This window comes from Peromyscus californicus, unplaced genomic scaffold, assembly GCF_007827085.1.
Source record: "Peromyscus californicus insignis strain IS unplaced genomic scaffold, ASM782708v3 Scaffold_5__1_contigs__length_169319896, whole genome shotgun sequence".
In the NCBI taxonomy this organism is placed as follows: Eukaryota; Metazoa; Chordata; class Mammalia; order Rodentia; family Cricetidae; genus Peromyscus; species Peromyscus californicus.
In genome coordinates, this window is record NW_026294573.1 from 131,787,624 (window position 1) to 131,804,641 (window position 17,018).

Sequence of the window (17,018 nt, forward strand, 5' to 3'; positions counted from 1 at the left end):
CCATCTGCAATGAGATCTGGTGCCCTCTTCTGGCATGTAGTATATCTTTTTTTTTTTTTTTTTTTTTTTGGCTTTTCGAGACAGGGTTTCTCTGTATAGTTTTGGAGCCTGTCCTGGACTCACTTGGTAGCCCATGCTGGCCTTGAACTCACAGAGATCCACCTGGCTCTGCCTCCCGAGTGCTGGGATTAAAGGCGTGCACCACCACCGCCTGGCTTATGCAGTATATCTTTAAAAAAAAAAAAAAAGATACAGTGGTAAACCCGACCCAGTCAAGGTCCAGGTGTAAACTGCAACTTCAGACTTGCCCTCACCCCCTTTCTTCATTTTCCTAGCCAGATGACATGGCAAGCATTCACCCATTTAGTTTTCCCAGCAATCCTTGAAAGGCACTGCTCTCACTCCCCTAGTTTGTGCACAGCAAAAGAGATGGTTTAGAGAAGTTGTGGCCAGTAGACGCTGAAACTGGGACCTGTCTTAGGTTGTCACCTGCAGGCTGAGCCACCACCTCCCATCTGTTGTCCCATAAATGGACATTCACTAAGACCTTCCGAAAACCAACCTGTCGATTCCCAGTAGTGCTCTGGGAGAGAGACACACAGACTCAGAAGCGGGGTCCTGTCTCCCCACTGTGTCCCCGGTGATTAGGGAGCACAGCCAAGCATGGATGAGGTGTTCAAAGGAGACCCTTCTCAGCAAAGAAGCTGTGACTTTGGTGGTGGTTACTGCTTGGTCCTGGGTGACACACGTAGATCTTCCGAACCTCACCATTATAGCTGTTCTTTGTTTTTACACCATCACCATTTTTAACCAGTTCGGTCTGTTAAGTACACCCATATTGCTGTGAAAGAAATCCCCAGAACACTTTCACAACCCAAACTGGAATGTTCCACCACGGAACAACTCCCTGTTTGAGCTTCCTCTCAGCCCTGCCAGCCACCATTATACTTTGTGTCTCCAAATTTTCCTCCTCTAGATAGCTTATGAATAGAATCATATATCTGAAATTTTATGACTGCCTTCAATTCACACAGCTTAGCGTCCTCTGGTCCATCCATACTGTAGCATGTGTGAGAACTTCCTTTCTAGGGCTGTATAATATTCCATCCAATTATACCCCATGAATCACACTTGTTTTAGCTGTATGCTTACTGTTGGGAATTTGAGCTGTTTCCTTCTTTTAGTGCAAGTGACTATTACTGCTACGAACACGCGTGTGTAAGCATCTTTAAGACCTGGCCTTTAATTCCTTTGCAAAGGAGAAGTCCTACCGGGGAGTGGGATCCATTGCTGAATCATAATTTAGTTTCATTTTTAATGTTGTGGGAAATAACAGTGTTCTCCGTAGCAACTGCACCGTTTTACATTCCTTCCAACTGTGTACCAGAGTAAAATTCCTCCAGATCCTTGTCAACGCATGTCATGCTTCTGTTTGTCTGTCCTTGTGTTTGTTTGTCCAGTGTGCAAGGCGGCATCTCGTCGTGATGTGGACGAGTTGCGGTTTATGGTTTTTACTTTTTCGTGTGAGTATGTCAAGTGCTCTGAGAGGTGATCGCTTTGGGAAAACTTTTTTTCTCCTGGAGGCTCCAAGCAGTTGGCTGCTGCACCTCCAGAAAGCTGTTACACACTTAGAAAACACTTTTAAGAAAAATTATGACATTTTTAATAAAACATTTTTCTTATTTGGAAAGAATGAAACCATTCTGAGCCTGTCTGGAAAGACAACGACTGAGCAGGGCTCTGATTACAGTTTAAAAACAAAGCTGGGAGGGCAAGGCACGCATTCAGTTTGTCCTCAACTATCAGGGCAAATAAATAAACTAGTACTCTGTAAAGCGCAGAAGACACACGAGGAACTCATTAATGAAACTGCTGGACCCTTACATGTGGTGCCAGAGAATACCGGTCTACACGGCTGTGAATGAATCGTGTCATCCCACTCAAGTGGGCGGGATGGACAGCGATCAGCATCCCAGGAGGAAACGACCATAGGGAGAAGTCACGACTCAACTCAGCATCGTCTGACTGACACCTGCTTCTTCCAGAATTCGGGGAACCCCCGATTTGGCCATGACTTCTAACGATGCAGGTGTATAGGAGAAGGAGTAAAAGACGTTTAGAAAAACAATTTTTTAACTGACAAATTGTCTGTCATGTGAGATTCATACAATGGATTCTGGTACTCTGTCCCCACCTCCCGTCTCTTCCTGCTGTCTCTGTCAACACACCCTTCTGTACCATTCTGAAAGCATGGAAATGATCAGCGCCAAGTTCAGGATAGCGGCTGCTTCTGAGGAGAGAAGTCACCGAGAGCGTTCACAACATTCGTGTTTTCTTTTTACTCGAGCAGTAGTGTGTGTGTGTGTGTGTGTGTGTGTCTGTCTGTCTGTCTGTGTATGTGTGTGTGTGTGTCTGTGTATATATGTGTGTGTTTCTGTGTGTGAGTCCATGTGTGTATGTGTCTGTCTGCCTGTCTGCCTGTGTGTGTCTATGTGTGTGTCTGTGTGTGTATGTGTCTGTGTATATGTATGTGTGTTTCTGTGTGAGTCCATGTGTGTGTCTGTGTGTGTGTCTGAGGGGACTGTGGCTTTGTTAGATTTAATAGATGTGTGATTTGTCCTGCTCTTGCCCACACTTTTCAAATATTTTACACATCAAAAGAAAGAAATTTTGAAATACTTGAGAAACTCTTAACTTTCTTCAACTAGAATTAGCAAGATGGAGAATAGATGCTCATTCTCTTCTAAATGGTTCCATTTTGAGAAACAAAACACTGTGGATTGGATCATGCTTTGACTCAGCAGGGCATTGGACTTGCAGTGACCCTGTCCTTCTGGTTCCCTTCCCTACATCACAAGTGGAATTAAGCTGTAAGCATGTGGAGATACTTTGCCTATTCAGAGCAGAGCACTGTGGGGGTTAGCCTACAGGTGTGTGTTATTTGCTCATTGCAATTTAAAAAGAAAAGAAAAAAACAAAGAAAAAGCCAGGCATAGTGGCACATGAATTTAATTCCAGCATTCAGGAGGCAGAGGCAAGGTGATTTCTGTGAACTTGAGGCCAGCCTAGACTATGTAAGTCCCAGGCTAGCCAGGGCTGCATAGTCAGATGCTGTCTTGATAAAAGACCAAGACTTTAAAATACTGGTTGTCATCTTTCCTCCTCCTCCTCCTCCTCCTCCTCCTCCTCCTCCTCCTCCTCCTCCTCCTCCTTCTCCTCCTCCTCTTCCTCCCCCTCCTCCTCTTTCTTTCTTTCTTCTTTCTTCTTCTTCATCTTCATCTTCTTCTTTGTCTTCTTGACTTTTTAAAAAATTCTGAAGAGTAAGAATTGTGTTTCCCAGAGACAGCCATAGACTAGCGCCTCCACCTCCCAAGAGGTATTTTAGCCACCCTCTTTGGTGGGGTGTGACTCCCCAGGACAGCCAGGTCCCCTCTTGCCTCCCAACACCCGTACCCAGAGCCTGCCGCTTATCGATATTGCTACACTGCTGTGTTGAACAGTCAGAAAAGTGTTCTTAAACCTACATCTCTAGTGAGTGTGACATTTGAAGAGACCAAGGCCAGGTGAGTGTCTCACATCTGCATCTTCGCTTGTGAGCTGTGTCTGTGAAGCCGTGCAGACATGCCTTCTGTCCCCACAGGTCTCAGCACCTAAGGGCCTTTCACTTTTCTTGGGTGGGGGAAGGGAGTCATGAGTTTTAGTGAGCTGGAAACTTTCTAGACAGATTTATTATCTTTCTTCTTTCCCTCCTTCTCCAACTTGTTTTTCCCTCTCAGTTTTATGAAAACATCTTGTGCCCACCCCCAACACTGAATAGTTTTGGCAGAAAAATATACTGCTTTATGATTTTTTTCTTGTATTTTTAGATTAAAATATTTACTATACCAATACATTCATGTTTAATATGGGAAATATTATCATTGAATAGCCCATTCTTTGCCACAGAAGTGATAATGGTTAGCATGAGAAATTGTGCTGCATTAAATAGACAACCTAAATATTTAGTATGAATGTTACTTAATCAAAAAAACTCTGACATTGACAAGCATGTGCTTGGGCTGAGGTGAGCAGAGGGCAATGGATATCCATAGGAGACTGGATATGAGCCCTCAGCATCCTGTTCCAGCTGCCATGCCTGTGGCTTCTCCACCATGCTAGGCTCTTAGCCCCCTGGAACCATAAGACTAAATAAACCCTTCTATGAGTTGTCTTGGTCATGTCGTTGTATCTCAGCAACAGAAAAATAACTAATATAGGACTCCAACAAATATCAAGCATATTGGATACTCAAATCCCACATATAAAATGGGACACATATTCTGCCGTTTACCCTGGAGTATTCATAATCCCCCATACCATGTAAATACTTTGTTTATATTTGTGCTATATTTAGTTTGAATAATGATGACCCCCAAAAAAGTATCTTCAGATGTTCAGGACATTTTCTTTTGTCTACTGAATTTTTTGGATCCTTTTAATATTTTTGAGTACTTTCAATCTGCAGTTGGTTTGAAAGCCCCAATAGGGAACCACAGACATGGAGTGCCAACTGTGCGGCCCTAGCAACAACATTCCTGCATCAAGGGAGCTCATCATAGCATCAGGAGATTTGCTTCTGGACAGCCCTGGGAATGAGTGAGAAGCGCTCCCCTTTATAGATGAGAAATACAAACCCAAAGAGGTTCCGGGAGCTGCTCGGGCCAATCTGGGCCAACATCTGGGTGTTGTTTGTTCGTCTGTTTTTGAGGAATTTGTTAGGATCACAACACAGTTAGCTCAGATATTAACAACAAGGTGACAGTGGGGATGAGAAGAGAGAGGGTCCTGGCTGAGCAATTCCTGTCACTATGAACCAGGCTAACGAAAATTTAACCTCAGTTTTTGTATTATTTTGACTTTCAATCGGATTCCCACCTCCAACCCACATTTGCAGTCCAAATGCGTCTGGAAGCGGGAGGTGGCCACTGGGGATGCAGGACCTTGGATGATGGCCTCCGGCTGCATTCCTTTTATTTGAATTTAACAAAGGCCCATAAAGGAAACTCCAAGAGCTGGTTCTTTAGACTATTAGGCAGTGTTTGCTGTTTTTTTCCAAAAATCAAGATGCTCCTGTGAATAAACACACATAGACCTAAAGAGGAGGCTGGTGGACACCTTCAGAGGCCTTTCAGCTTTCTCATCTCTATTCATCAATTCATGTTTGGGACATTTCCTCTCTATGATCACCCAACACAAATGTAAAAGGCAACCCTTCTGAAATGCGTTTCTCTTTGATCTTTTGTGAGGCACATTCTTTTCGGTTACTTCTTCACCATCAATGAAACCATTCCCTTTCCAGATTTCTTCTTGTGCTGAAAATCTGTGCCGTTAGTCAGCCCTCTGCCGTGAATTACAGCTTGCCTTGAATCTGCTTCTTGGATCCTGTCTGCCAAGGGAATAGGATGTCCTTATCACAGCAGGGCAGGATGGCTTCAGCAGCCTTTGGCTGTAGTCTTCCACCCACACACCATCACAACTGCAACAACGTCTCTCAAAACTTTGCTCACCATGCCCTTTGCTCATCAGACTCTACTCTGCCTTTATTTCGTGGCTCTGATCAGATCCAAGCTGTTTACATACTTCTCAGATCACATTTCATTAAGAAAACACTCCAGATTCCTTTCCATGCCAGGAAATCAGTGAGCCATTCACAGAGCTCTACTGGTCTTCCGGTCACCAGAGAACGTCACCCATGCTATCCTTCCTTTGTCCCCAACAATGCACTGTGCCCTCCCCACCTGATAGTTCCTTCCTCCTTTCCTGCCATACTTCATCTCAGGTCTCGTATTAAGCATTCACTCCAATCTCCTCTTTTTTTTTTTTTTTTTTTTTTCGAGACAGGGTTTCTCTGTGTAGTTTTGGTGCCTGTCCTGGATCTCACTCTGTAGACCAGGCTGGCCTCGAACTCACGGAGATCCACCTGGCTCTGCCTCCTGAGTGCTGGGATTAAAGGCGTGTGCCACCACCGCCCAGCTTGACTTACATTCTTGCTACTGCTATGTTCACATTAATATGTGTGTGGCGGGGGAAGGGGAGGGTTTTGCAAATACCCACAAGCAACTTCTACCTGTCAGTTCTCTTCCGTAGAGTATGTACTGGACACCAGAGGCAGAGAATTTTCCTTTCTTTCCCATCCCCATGCTACAGGGGAGTCAGTATAGAGAGCTGAGGCTGCTAAAATGTTCAGCACAAAGTGGGTGTGCACTGTACGTCATGGACTGATTACAAAAGGGTGCTTGATCACCGGAAGATAACCAGAGAGAAGGAGCAGTCAGCGGCACCCCCAACAAAGGCATATTCAAGTTCTAATGAGACCCAGTTAGAAGCCCCGCTCCCCCTCTATGCCCTATGCATCATGTGAACAAAAAATGCTAAGGTGAAGGACTCAGGCTAACCGCAGCTTCTCTTTATTTGCCTCTGTGAGACTCCATTTTTCTTCCTTGTTGGAAACCATAGACTTTCCTCCTTTTCCTAGAATGGATGGAGTGGAGCCTGTTAGAAAACTGAGACTCTGGGATTCAAATGCAACGGACTTGGCCATAGCACCCCGCAGAACCTTTCTTGAGAAGTCCTGAAAAGACTATTGAATTCGGCCCGTGTCCTTCGGCAGGGACTAGACCTGTTTCAGATGCAATAAACTGATTAAGACAGATTTTTTTTTCTTTCTTTAGAAATCTTGTCTTACTATATCATTCTTAAAGTTATAATAGACTATTTTACAATTGTGCACATGTTTTTGAGCAAGAGGACAACTTAACCTTAAAAATGATGTGTAAATTGGCCAAGGCACAAGACAATAAATAGTCTTATCCAGATAGAAACACGGGCAGACATTGATTAGCTTGCTAAAGAATGCCAAGTTACTTCGAAGACACCTCCTCCTCCCCTCTCCCCCTCCTCCTTACACTCCTCCATCTCTGATTACATATATTTTGGAGGATCTTTTGCTTAGTAGGGGGCTTGTTCTGTTTTTTTCTTCTGCCATAGGATTAAAATGAAAATGCTGTATCTGCTAAACTCTGGTATTACTAGACCTTCCCTGTGTTTTGCCAGGGTTTTGATGTGCTGTAACAAGCCATTGTTCTCTAATGATCTTCAAAAGCTCCTGACATCGGAATCTTCCTCATATCTAAAAGTCTGGCTTTAATTACATGATTAGTCTGCATGCTTTTCCCTCTGTGGTTAAACAGGAGGGAGACTGGAACGGGGTGATTATTCTACAGAATGTCTGAGATGTTTCAGATCCCAAATGGTCTGTTTTGTTCTAGAAATGAGACCTGACCAGATTATAGATTCCTTCACACAAGGGAAGGGAAACTATTAAGCGGAGGGAACAGAGATGCTTGAGCTACAGGGTGGAAGTGAGCACCCTCAAGATGCACTTCGCTAACCAGTGTCAGAACTGTGCCTTTCAGGTTCTCTGCAAGTCATGAACAAAACGAGAAGGATCATGGAACACGGCGGGGCCACCTTCACCAACGCCTTTGTGACCACACCCATGTGCTGCCCGTCACGGTCATCCATGCTCACGGGGAAATATGTGCACAACCACAACGTCTACACCAACAATGAGAACTGCTCTTCTCCCTCCTGGCAGGCAATGCACGAGCCACGGACCTTTGCCGTGTATCTCAACAACACTGGCTACAGAACAGGTAAGGAATGCTGTTGTTTCCTCTTCCGAAGTCTTAGCTGAGGGCAACTGCACAGGGTGGAACGATGTCTGCGAAGTTCCAGGAGACTCAAAAAGGAAGAGTCTACCTTCTCTCATCTCTGCCGTGGTCCCTGCTCTGTCGCTATGACAGAACCCACGAGACAGGGTAACTTGTTGAAGGAAGATGTCCAAGGATCTCGCAGTTCAGGGAGTTGGAAGCGCAAGAACATGCTGGCAGCTTCCAGCAAAGCTGTTATTCTCGACCACAGAAGAGTGAAAGGACAGGTTAAGTGCCCTCGGCAGACAGACAAACACAAGGTGGCCTCACTTTCTAACAACCTGCTTCACAGGCAACATCCACTCCTGGGAAAGGCACTGAGTCCCTCTTAGCAACCGAATTAGGTATCGAAACACTCAAATTTTAAAGAAGACAAGCTACATTAACACCAGAGTAAGAAGTACTTTTACTCCAGAGAATATCCCAGTGCGAAATCCCTTCTAGAACATTCAGTATTCTCAGTGGATGTAATAGGAAAATATTGTTCCTGCAAAGGCCCCCAGCAGGTGAAGCAGTCCAAGGTAACACGCCATGAATGAGGTTTCGTTCCATTCACAAATCTCAGTGGATCGTGAAGAACTTGGGGGCTTGCTTAGATGTGGATAATGCCTGCTGATGGTTCAGGGGAAATTACTAAGTGTTGTTCTGAAGTGCTCAGTGCCTGCTCCAGAGCCTCAGACCCAGCAGATGAGCCAAATGACTTCTTGAGTGAATTAATAAGCCAGCCTTGTGGACCTTCCTGATTCATTTATTCATTTATACGGAATTAATGGGACTCCAGCAGTTACTTTAGCGGAAGTCACAGTCATCAAACATTGACCATTTCTTCCAGGAAAGGAAGCCATCTTTACTGCACCAGCTGCCGACCCTGAGCCCGCACACAGCAAAAGGAGCCTCATGCTTAGCTGGGGTTTTGAAAACTGGACTCTCTGCGCAGGGGGGGCGGGGATCTGAGTATCTCACTGTGGGCAAGGACTAAGAGGAAAGACCTCCTGGGACCATTATCCTCAAAGCCCTTATTCTCCAGCACTGGATGTCGCTTCCCAGTTTTCTCAGAGTTTCTTCACAGAAGGAAGTAGGTTGCACATGGCAAGCTTGCATGGTAAAAAGTAGGGTATGGATCCCCCACCCCAAAAATCATTTAGATTTATTCGTAAGAAGGTGTCATCAAAAAGGTTTATTGGAAATTATTTTCAGGCCTATAGATAATCTGTTCCCAAAGTTTTAAGGAATTGCAGATAAATATTCTCTTGACTCTCTTTTAATCTTTCCCAATGGGATCAGGAAATATGTTGTCATTCGCTTTTTCGAAGCAAGCCCCATGGGCACTTAATTCTCGTTATTTATGGATGAAATTATTGATTGTGCATATGCTAGCTCCAGCACACACAGGCGTCTGAAGATCCCTATTCACAGAGGATCCCTCTGCTATCCAAGGGTGTTTGATTTCGATGAGGAGGGGGACTGGGCTAGAGAGGGGGCTTCAGAGGGCACCTGCTCCTGGTGTGTCTTCTCATATTAGTGATTTAAATTTATGGCGCCTTTTATCCCAGGACTCTCAAGCAATTAGCAAATCCACCAAACATCCCTGCAGGGTTCCAAGATGGCAGATGTGCTTGGCTGTGTTTTATAACTGGAGTGGGGCTTCAGATACTGTGTAACCAGCTCTGAAGCAAGTTTAAAACAGTCCTCTAGTGCCTGGGTCCCTACTCTAACCACCAAATGTGTTCTGCTCATGAGAAGTGTGTGAATCCAGTGCCTTTGACGTTCCCAGGCTCCCTGTAATTTAGTCCCTAGTGGAGAGCATGCGTCTGGGAAGACTGAGACTCTCAGAACATCGAGAGTATCTGGATGGTATTTGTGCTCAGGGATGGAGCTGCAGGCTGGAGTTTAGAGCAGCACCAGGGTGTGTTGATTTGTTTCCAAGATAATCCAGGAAAGGGGAAGAAGAAGGGAATGGGCTTCGACAGCTTGCCCACTCTGTCCTGGGCACTTTAGTTATCTTGCCTACTTCTTATAAGACAGCATGGAGGGAGACTACCAATGAAGAAATCAAGACTCACAAGGACTCATTGTCAAATGATAAAATCCATCCGTCAATGGTGGATGGAGCCCAGAATATCTGACTGTACAGTGCCCAGGATCCTTTTGTTTGTCTGTCTTTTAAGACAGGGTCTCCTATAGTCTGAGCTCACCTGGAACTCATCACTTTGAACTTTTGATCCTCCTTCCTCTACCTCCAGAGTGCTGGGATTATAGGCATGTGCTGCTGTGCCTGGATGTTATTTTCTGGATGTTATAGGCATGTTATTTTCTCCTGCCTTGTTCCAAAGTGCCTTACAGATGCATAGAGCACAGTAGGATGTAGAACAGTAAGTACTGTGGCCTGCAGAAACAAATGATAATGCCTACCTAAAGTTATGGTGAAGTTTGGCCCATGAAGTACATGCTGTGGAGTCACGGGGAAAGGCTGTGTGAAGAAAGTATGCTTCCTGATAGCAAAAGCAACATTGGAAAGAATCCCTTGTGGAGTTCACTACGTCACCAGCATGGAGGTCAATCATCTGCTTGTAGGTGGTAGAGTGTACTCTCGTATTTGTTTTTGTTGTATCACGTCACACTCACCCTGTGTTGGGTTGGCTAAAACTAGAGATCATTTATTTTAAGAGTTTTGTTTGTTTGTTTTATAGCATAGGCTGACCTCTAACCTCTCAGGCTCTGAATGCTGGCATTATAGGCATGTGCCATCATATCTGGCCATCACTGACTCTAATCCCTTATTTTCTCAGCCACAAATTTATACCTACAAGAGAGGGGTGTTCTTAGTGACAGAGTTGGCACCAGTGCTTATGGGAGCAGGGCTCAGCTTGAAATGTTACTTCACTTGTAGAGTTGGGTCTGGGATAAAGCTGTGAGCACCAACCATAAGGCACCCCAATAAAGACTGTGTGTTATTCTCTGCAGCCCAGCAATCCTGCTTTAGCTTGGGATTTTCTCCAGGGACATCATATTCGCTTCTAGAAACAAAGGCTGATTCTAAAGCCAATATCTTTCCAAAATTGAGACACATAGGTAATGACAGAATTCATAGTGAGGGATCGTCCTCCCGTGTATAAGGAATTCTTTCAGGGAAGCAAGGACCCTTCCAAACACATAGGGTAGAAAAAGTATAACATTCACTCAGGTGGCTGGGATGTAGGTCAGTGGAAGAGGGTTTGTCCAGCATGCATGAGATCCTAGGTTTAAGTTCAGCATCACAATGATGTTAGAGATCTGTGTAATTTAAAGTTTTCTCTGCTGAGAAAGACAAAAGGATCTCAGGAAGTTAGGAAATATGACCATCATCATAACAATAGCTAATGATCTAACCACAAATAGTGGCTGCAAAATTAAGGGCATGGGGAAGAAGATTACAAGACACCAAACTAGTGAGAAAAAAAGACGATGTCTAATCAGTTGCTGCTTTCCTAATTATGAGCATATTACTTGGACTATTTAACTGTAGACTTAAGAAAAATAATGGAGGAGACTAAAATAATATGACACACAAATATCCATCTAAGAGAAACGCAAAGCCCAATAAGTTTTATGAAAAACAACTCCAAGAAGACAAATTACTAAGAGGCTTATTTTGGGAGGCATCCAGAATACACGGATTTAAATGAAATGAATTGATCAATATTATATTTACCCTTGTATGACATGATTTTCCTCTTTTGGAACTCAGGCATATTTTTGGACTGGCTGTAACTTAAATGTTTCTAACTTTACTCATGGAAAATGTGAGTCGACCAGAGCTTAAACGGCCAAGAAGGAAGAAACACAACACTGCGTCTGTTGCACTTTGTCCTGAGTAGTGAAGTGAGAAAGGCCACGGATTATCTATCACAAAAAAATGAGTGTGCTGCCTGAAGTCTGCTACAAATTATGACGGGACAGATGTTAATATAAAACTTAGCCCAAAACTGTAAGGTTAAAAAGAAATCATCTGCGGCGTTGGATGGGAGACAGAGAAGCCAAAAGTGAGGCTGTGGTCACAGCCTACTCTGCCCTTAATCTTTTCGAAGGACTCAGGCCAGTTTTCCAACATACAGTTTTCTTGCCTGTCCAAAATTACGCTGCAGTTCTGCTATGCTCGCTAAAATTACCTAATCACACGAGCTGAATATTAGACACACCCATTCTATTCCATGCCGCAAGTGGAAGAGGCAATATTTGGTTGGAATCTGCAATGAAATGTTTAACTAATTAACTGTGGGCTGGTATCTTACTGTGCTGCCTAGACTGGTCTTCAGCCGCCATTCTCAAGCTATTCTCCTCTCTCTGCCTCCAGTACACATGCATGGCGCTATTCTTGCCTTGCTGTGCCTTTTTTCTGTAATAAATTAATTTATATAAGGTTACCTATTCTCTAATCTTCTGTCTTTTTACATAAATTCTATCTTTTTACATAAGATTTATTTTACTTGTAGCAAGCTTATTTATTTATTCGCTAGTAAAGGATTTAATTAAATGTGGGGTCTTCTAAGGTAAGACAAACTAATATTCTCACGTGTTTGGATTATGATGCCATGGATTTTTGTTAGGCACGTAAACATGAAATGTTACATATGTTTATTGAATCACAGGATATTGGGAATACACTGGACCCTGGGATATAAAGAGACAGAAAGTGACAGTCCTGCCCTCACGATGCTTGCACTCCATTTGAGTAAACCAAATTCATATAAACAAATGCATAAATCACAATTTAGCTCAGTTCTCAATTATATCTTTAGTAACTACAATGAAATCCTGCCACAGACATTAAAATGGCCATGAATACATCGTTCACTATACTAAAGAAGATTTGATTTCTCTAAGCATCAGATCATTTTATAGTTACTATTACTGATATAAAAAGAAAAGTCTCCTTTTCCGGCAGTTAATAGACATGTTTCTAAGTGTTATGCAGCCCGTGGTCCCAGAGGAGAGTAGGAAGATAACCACACACACACACACACACACACACACACACACACACACACACTAATAGTTGTAATCCATAATCCAATCTTTCTTATCTCTCTACCCATCTTCCAACTCCAACCACCTCCCTAAACAGCTGTGAAGGCAAGCGATGATGTGATAAGAGAAAAGAATGGTCCAGAAGGTCGGGTGGATGTGGGGTAGCTCAGATAGCACCAGCTGAGCTGAATTGCCATCAAAAAGGAGGGAGGAAATTCAGGGCTTACAGCCAAGCCATTGGCATGGTAATATGGAAATGGAATGAAAATCGAGCTCACTTTAGAGAAAGGCACAGATGAATAGTACATGTGGAAGAGAATGACTGGAAACCCAGACCATCAGTGGTAGAGCACAGCCACGAAACGGAATGTCCAAAGAAACCAGGGATGGGTAGAGATGATCTCGGTGACAGGAAGCTCCCAAAAGATCAGAGGAGCTTGAGCTGTCACTTCTGGGAGCTGCCACTTCTGGATGCTGTCACTCCTGGGCCTGGGCTCTCCTGCAGCAGATGTGGTGGGCGACCCCACATCTGGAATCCTGAGTACATTTTTCACACTCCATTAACACAAAGACACTGAAAACCTGGAGGCAGTTCTGAAGGCAGTAGCAAGAACTATTAACAGACTTGAAGGAGTCGTTTATAAGGGAAGGATTAAGGCACAGGGCAATCGCCATGGTAATGGCCAGAAATGGTACAAAGTGACCTAAAAAGTCCAGCCATGAGGGAAGGGCAGGCATGACTGGGCATGGCTTCCCTAGAGGTGGGGAGCACTAAAAGTAGCAGGAAAAGTTTTCAACTTAATTAAGGAAAATGGAAACCACATGGGAGAGAATTGGTTTCTACAAAATAAGTCATATTGGGGGACAAAAACCAAAAACCAGAAACCAAAAAAAAAAAAAAAAACCTGTAACAAAGCAGAACCATAGATCAAGGTGTCCTCCAACCCCTTAAAATAAGAAATCGTGGTGATTATAGGCATCATGTGAGAAGTCCCCTGTACTTGTCAAACCCTGTTTAAGTGCTTTACCCTGGATCGGCCTCTTTGGCCCACACAACACCCCTGTCAGTCACTGTGCCTCTTCTGAGCAGGTTCTCCAGGGCAGTACAGGAAGGGAGAGGTGAGCTAGCCTGCAGATGCCTGGGGAGTTTGCTCTCAGCTACACACTCCGACTGCTATGCTCTTCTACAAAACTCTTCAAAAACAAAGGACAGAAAAGTAGGGTAAGCCCCTAGAGAAGAGGAGGCAGTCAGAGAGAGGAGGGTCCAGGCTTATTAGGCACAAGCTCCAAGAACAGTCCCTTTCTGAACTGAGAATGGGCAGGAGCAAGGCTCTGGCCTGCTTCTTCTGACACCAAGTTATACTGCATTTCGTTAGCAAAGGAAAATCCCTTTGCGATGCTAGCCCACGGAGGAAGCCAGAAGCACCATGCATGCAAATCCCTTACACCTTGTCCTACACTCATCAACCTGCCTGGAAACTGGGCAGGATCCTCAAGCACCAGGCAATGGATAAGTGGGCTATGGATGGTTCACTCATTTATAGGATCCACAAGAAAGCATCCCTCCAGCAAAGAAACTAGAGTGCTGTATTTCTTTCTTTCTTATTTATTTTTCTATATTATTTTTGTGCATTGGTGTTTTGCCTCATGTATGTCTGTGTAAGGGTGTTGGGTCCCCTGGAACTGGAGTTATAGACAGTTGTGATCTGCTATGTAGATGCTGGGAATTGAACTCAAGTCCTCTGGAAGAGCAGTCAGTGCCCTTAACCATTGAGCCATCTCTCCAACCCCAGAATGCATTGTTTCTCAGACTCCAGTCCAGATTGTTTTCAAAGAAAATAATTTGAGGAGTTATATAAATTTAAGACACCTTAAAAAAACTATATTCTACAGACATATGTTAGAAGAACAAATCAAATTTTAAAATTTGCAATTAAAGTGAAATGCATTTTTTTTAATTCCAGAACTTGTAAACTCTCTGGAATACACCAGGTTCATTAGGCTCAGTGTAAGAAATATTGGCAGAACTTTGTACTGTGCAAGGATGGTGGGCAGGCCACAGGGTGAGGCAAAGGTGCACATGGAGATTCATGGCTATAATCTTAGAATCTTAGCACTTGGGAGGTAGACACAGAGACAAAAGCAGGAAGATCGATGGTTCAAGGCCAGCCTAAGCCACATAGCCAGACCCTGCCTCAAAAAACTAAATACATGCATATATAAATGAGTAAATAAATAAATAACAAAAAATAAAAACAACATGAAGTAGAGAGCTTCTGTCAGAAGGGACCAAGCTTACTGAAGAACCTGACTGGAAGGAAGGGAAGGTGCATTAGAACTATGAGATATGGAACTGTGGGTTCGAGACTAGCATTCGAGTGAACCACGAGCTTCTCTGGCCTTGATTCAAGACCAGATGTGGGCACGGAAGACTGGTGGAAACCAGAGTGCCAGCTGAGGTGCCACACTTGGTGAGGAAGGGCTTGAAAGGCTAGGAAAAGTTTTACTCTGTGGCTATGTGCAAAGCAAGGTGAGCTTCTCAGTGAAGTTTTTGTGATTCCTCACCCAAATAAAAAGCAAGAAAAGTTAATTTGGTCACAGAGACTAGCCCTCGGTGTTCTGGTCCTCACACAGCAGCCACACACCAGATCTCACACTGCCTGTCAACTGAACAAAAGAATATATTCTGCATTTATTCCAGGCTGGCCTGAAGAAGCAGATCCCCAAAAGTGTTATGTATTTCAGTTCTGCTTACATCTATTGAAGAATAAAGTGAGTGAATGTCACTTGGACAGGGCCTGAAGAAATGTGCAGAGGAGTACTCTGGCGGTGCTCTTTCCGATGAATTTTCACTTCACCATCACTTTTCAAGTCCTAATTTCATATCACTGCATTTGCTTAGGATTAATCATCTCACATGAGAAAAATAATCTTTCATTTCCCATTGCAGCCTTTTTTGGAAAATACCTCAATGAATATAATGGCAGCTACATCCCTCCTGGGTGGCGAGAATGGCTTGGATTAATCAAGAATTCTCGTTTCTATAATTACACTGTTTGTCGCAACGGCATCAAAGAAAAGCATGGATTTGATTATGCAAAGGTAATTTCCAGTGTAAAACTGCATCAATTTGCTTTTGCGCATAATGGGGAGGGGGACGGCATTTCCAGGGACTTAAACTATCCACAAGATGGGCTTTCTGTGTTCTCACAGTGTTTGGATGAGAAATTTTAAGGCAATTTCCAACTCCAGACAAAAAGACTCTAAAGGCCCAGTGCTTTTGTCTAGTGAGCCTTTTTTTCCTTCCCTCTCATCAGGATGAAAGGCAATCAGCCTTTGATGAAAGTACCATCCAGAAAATCAGACGTCCTCTTCTCATTGTGTGATAAGTTTTGTTTCTCCCTCTCTCCCTCTCTCTCTCTCTTTCTCTCTCGAGAGCTAGTCCGCATAATCAAATGTGCATCTTGGACTGTTTGCTTTTCAGCGGTTGAAAGTGTATTTTGTTGGTGCTTTCAGCCTTCCACATGGAACTAAGAACAGACTGGTGCCACCAGGAACTTTGGGACACTGTTATTTGCTTTTACTCCCATCTGACCAAGCCGTGTTTGTGACCAGGACATCTGCCCTATGGCAGTGAGAGTTCACAACAGTCTCCGGCTGTCAGTCTTAGGTTGTCCAAATCAGTCTATAGAAACGGCCCATGGTTCCCAAACAAGCAGATCCTAGATTTTAAAGTTTACAAAAGTAAGTCAGACACGGTGATGTGTGTCTATGATCCCAGCACTTAGGTGGCTTGGACAGATGGATGGAGAGTTTGAGCCAGTTTGGGCTACATAGTGAATGCAAGCCAACCAGGAGTTGGCACAAAACCACAATCACAAAAATTTTCCCAAGATTACTAACTTAAATTAATAAAAAATTGAGACCATAAAAGTGAAGAGAAGAATATCTTTAAATTCAGCTTGATAATTTTTCTAAAATAGTCTCTTTCCTTCTGGACATATCCATTTTATTTTCCTAAAAATGCCAAAATTCAGCTGGCTCTAGCAACCTGTTTCAACAGGTTCAGGCATTTGGTAGAAAGAGAGTGGGGACTGGGTAGCATTTCAGGCATGCTGTTGTCTTTGTGCCTGGCCTTGATGAGAGAACAATGGACTTGGAGAGACATGAGGTATAATGCTGGCTCTTCCTGCCGTCCTGAAAATAATGAATACAAACGAACTCACTAACACTGCTGATAGGCTTCTAGACATCAAAGTT

The 17,018-nt window shown here is 43.7% G+C and overlaps 1 protein-coding gene across 10 annotated transcripts in view; it reads left to right on the forward strand.

Annotated features, from left to right (window-relative positions):
- Sulf1 (sulfatase 1) overlaps positions 1-17,018 on the forward strand; it is a 165,752-nt gene that overhangs the window by 91,467 nt on the left and 57,267 nt on the right. For 9 of the 10 annotated variants that reach the window (XM_052718367.1, XM_052718363.1, XM_052718366.1 and 6 more), the window contains 2 exons: positions 7,455-7,694; positions 15,709-15,860. In XM_052718367.1, coding sequence (XP_052574327.1) covers positions 7,455-7,694; positions 15,709-15,860 — 392 coding nt within the window. Of the gene's footprint in view, positions 1-7,454; positions 7,695-15,708; positions 15,861-17,018 lie in introns of those variants that run through there. The other variant, XM_052718370.1, reaches the window with a different exon arrangement.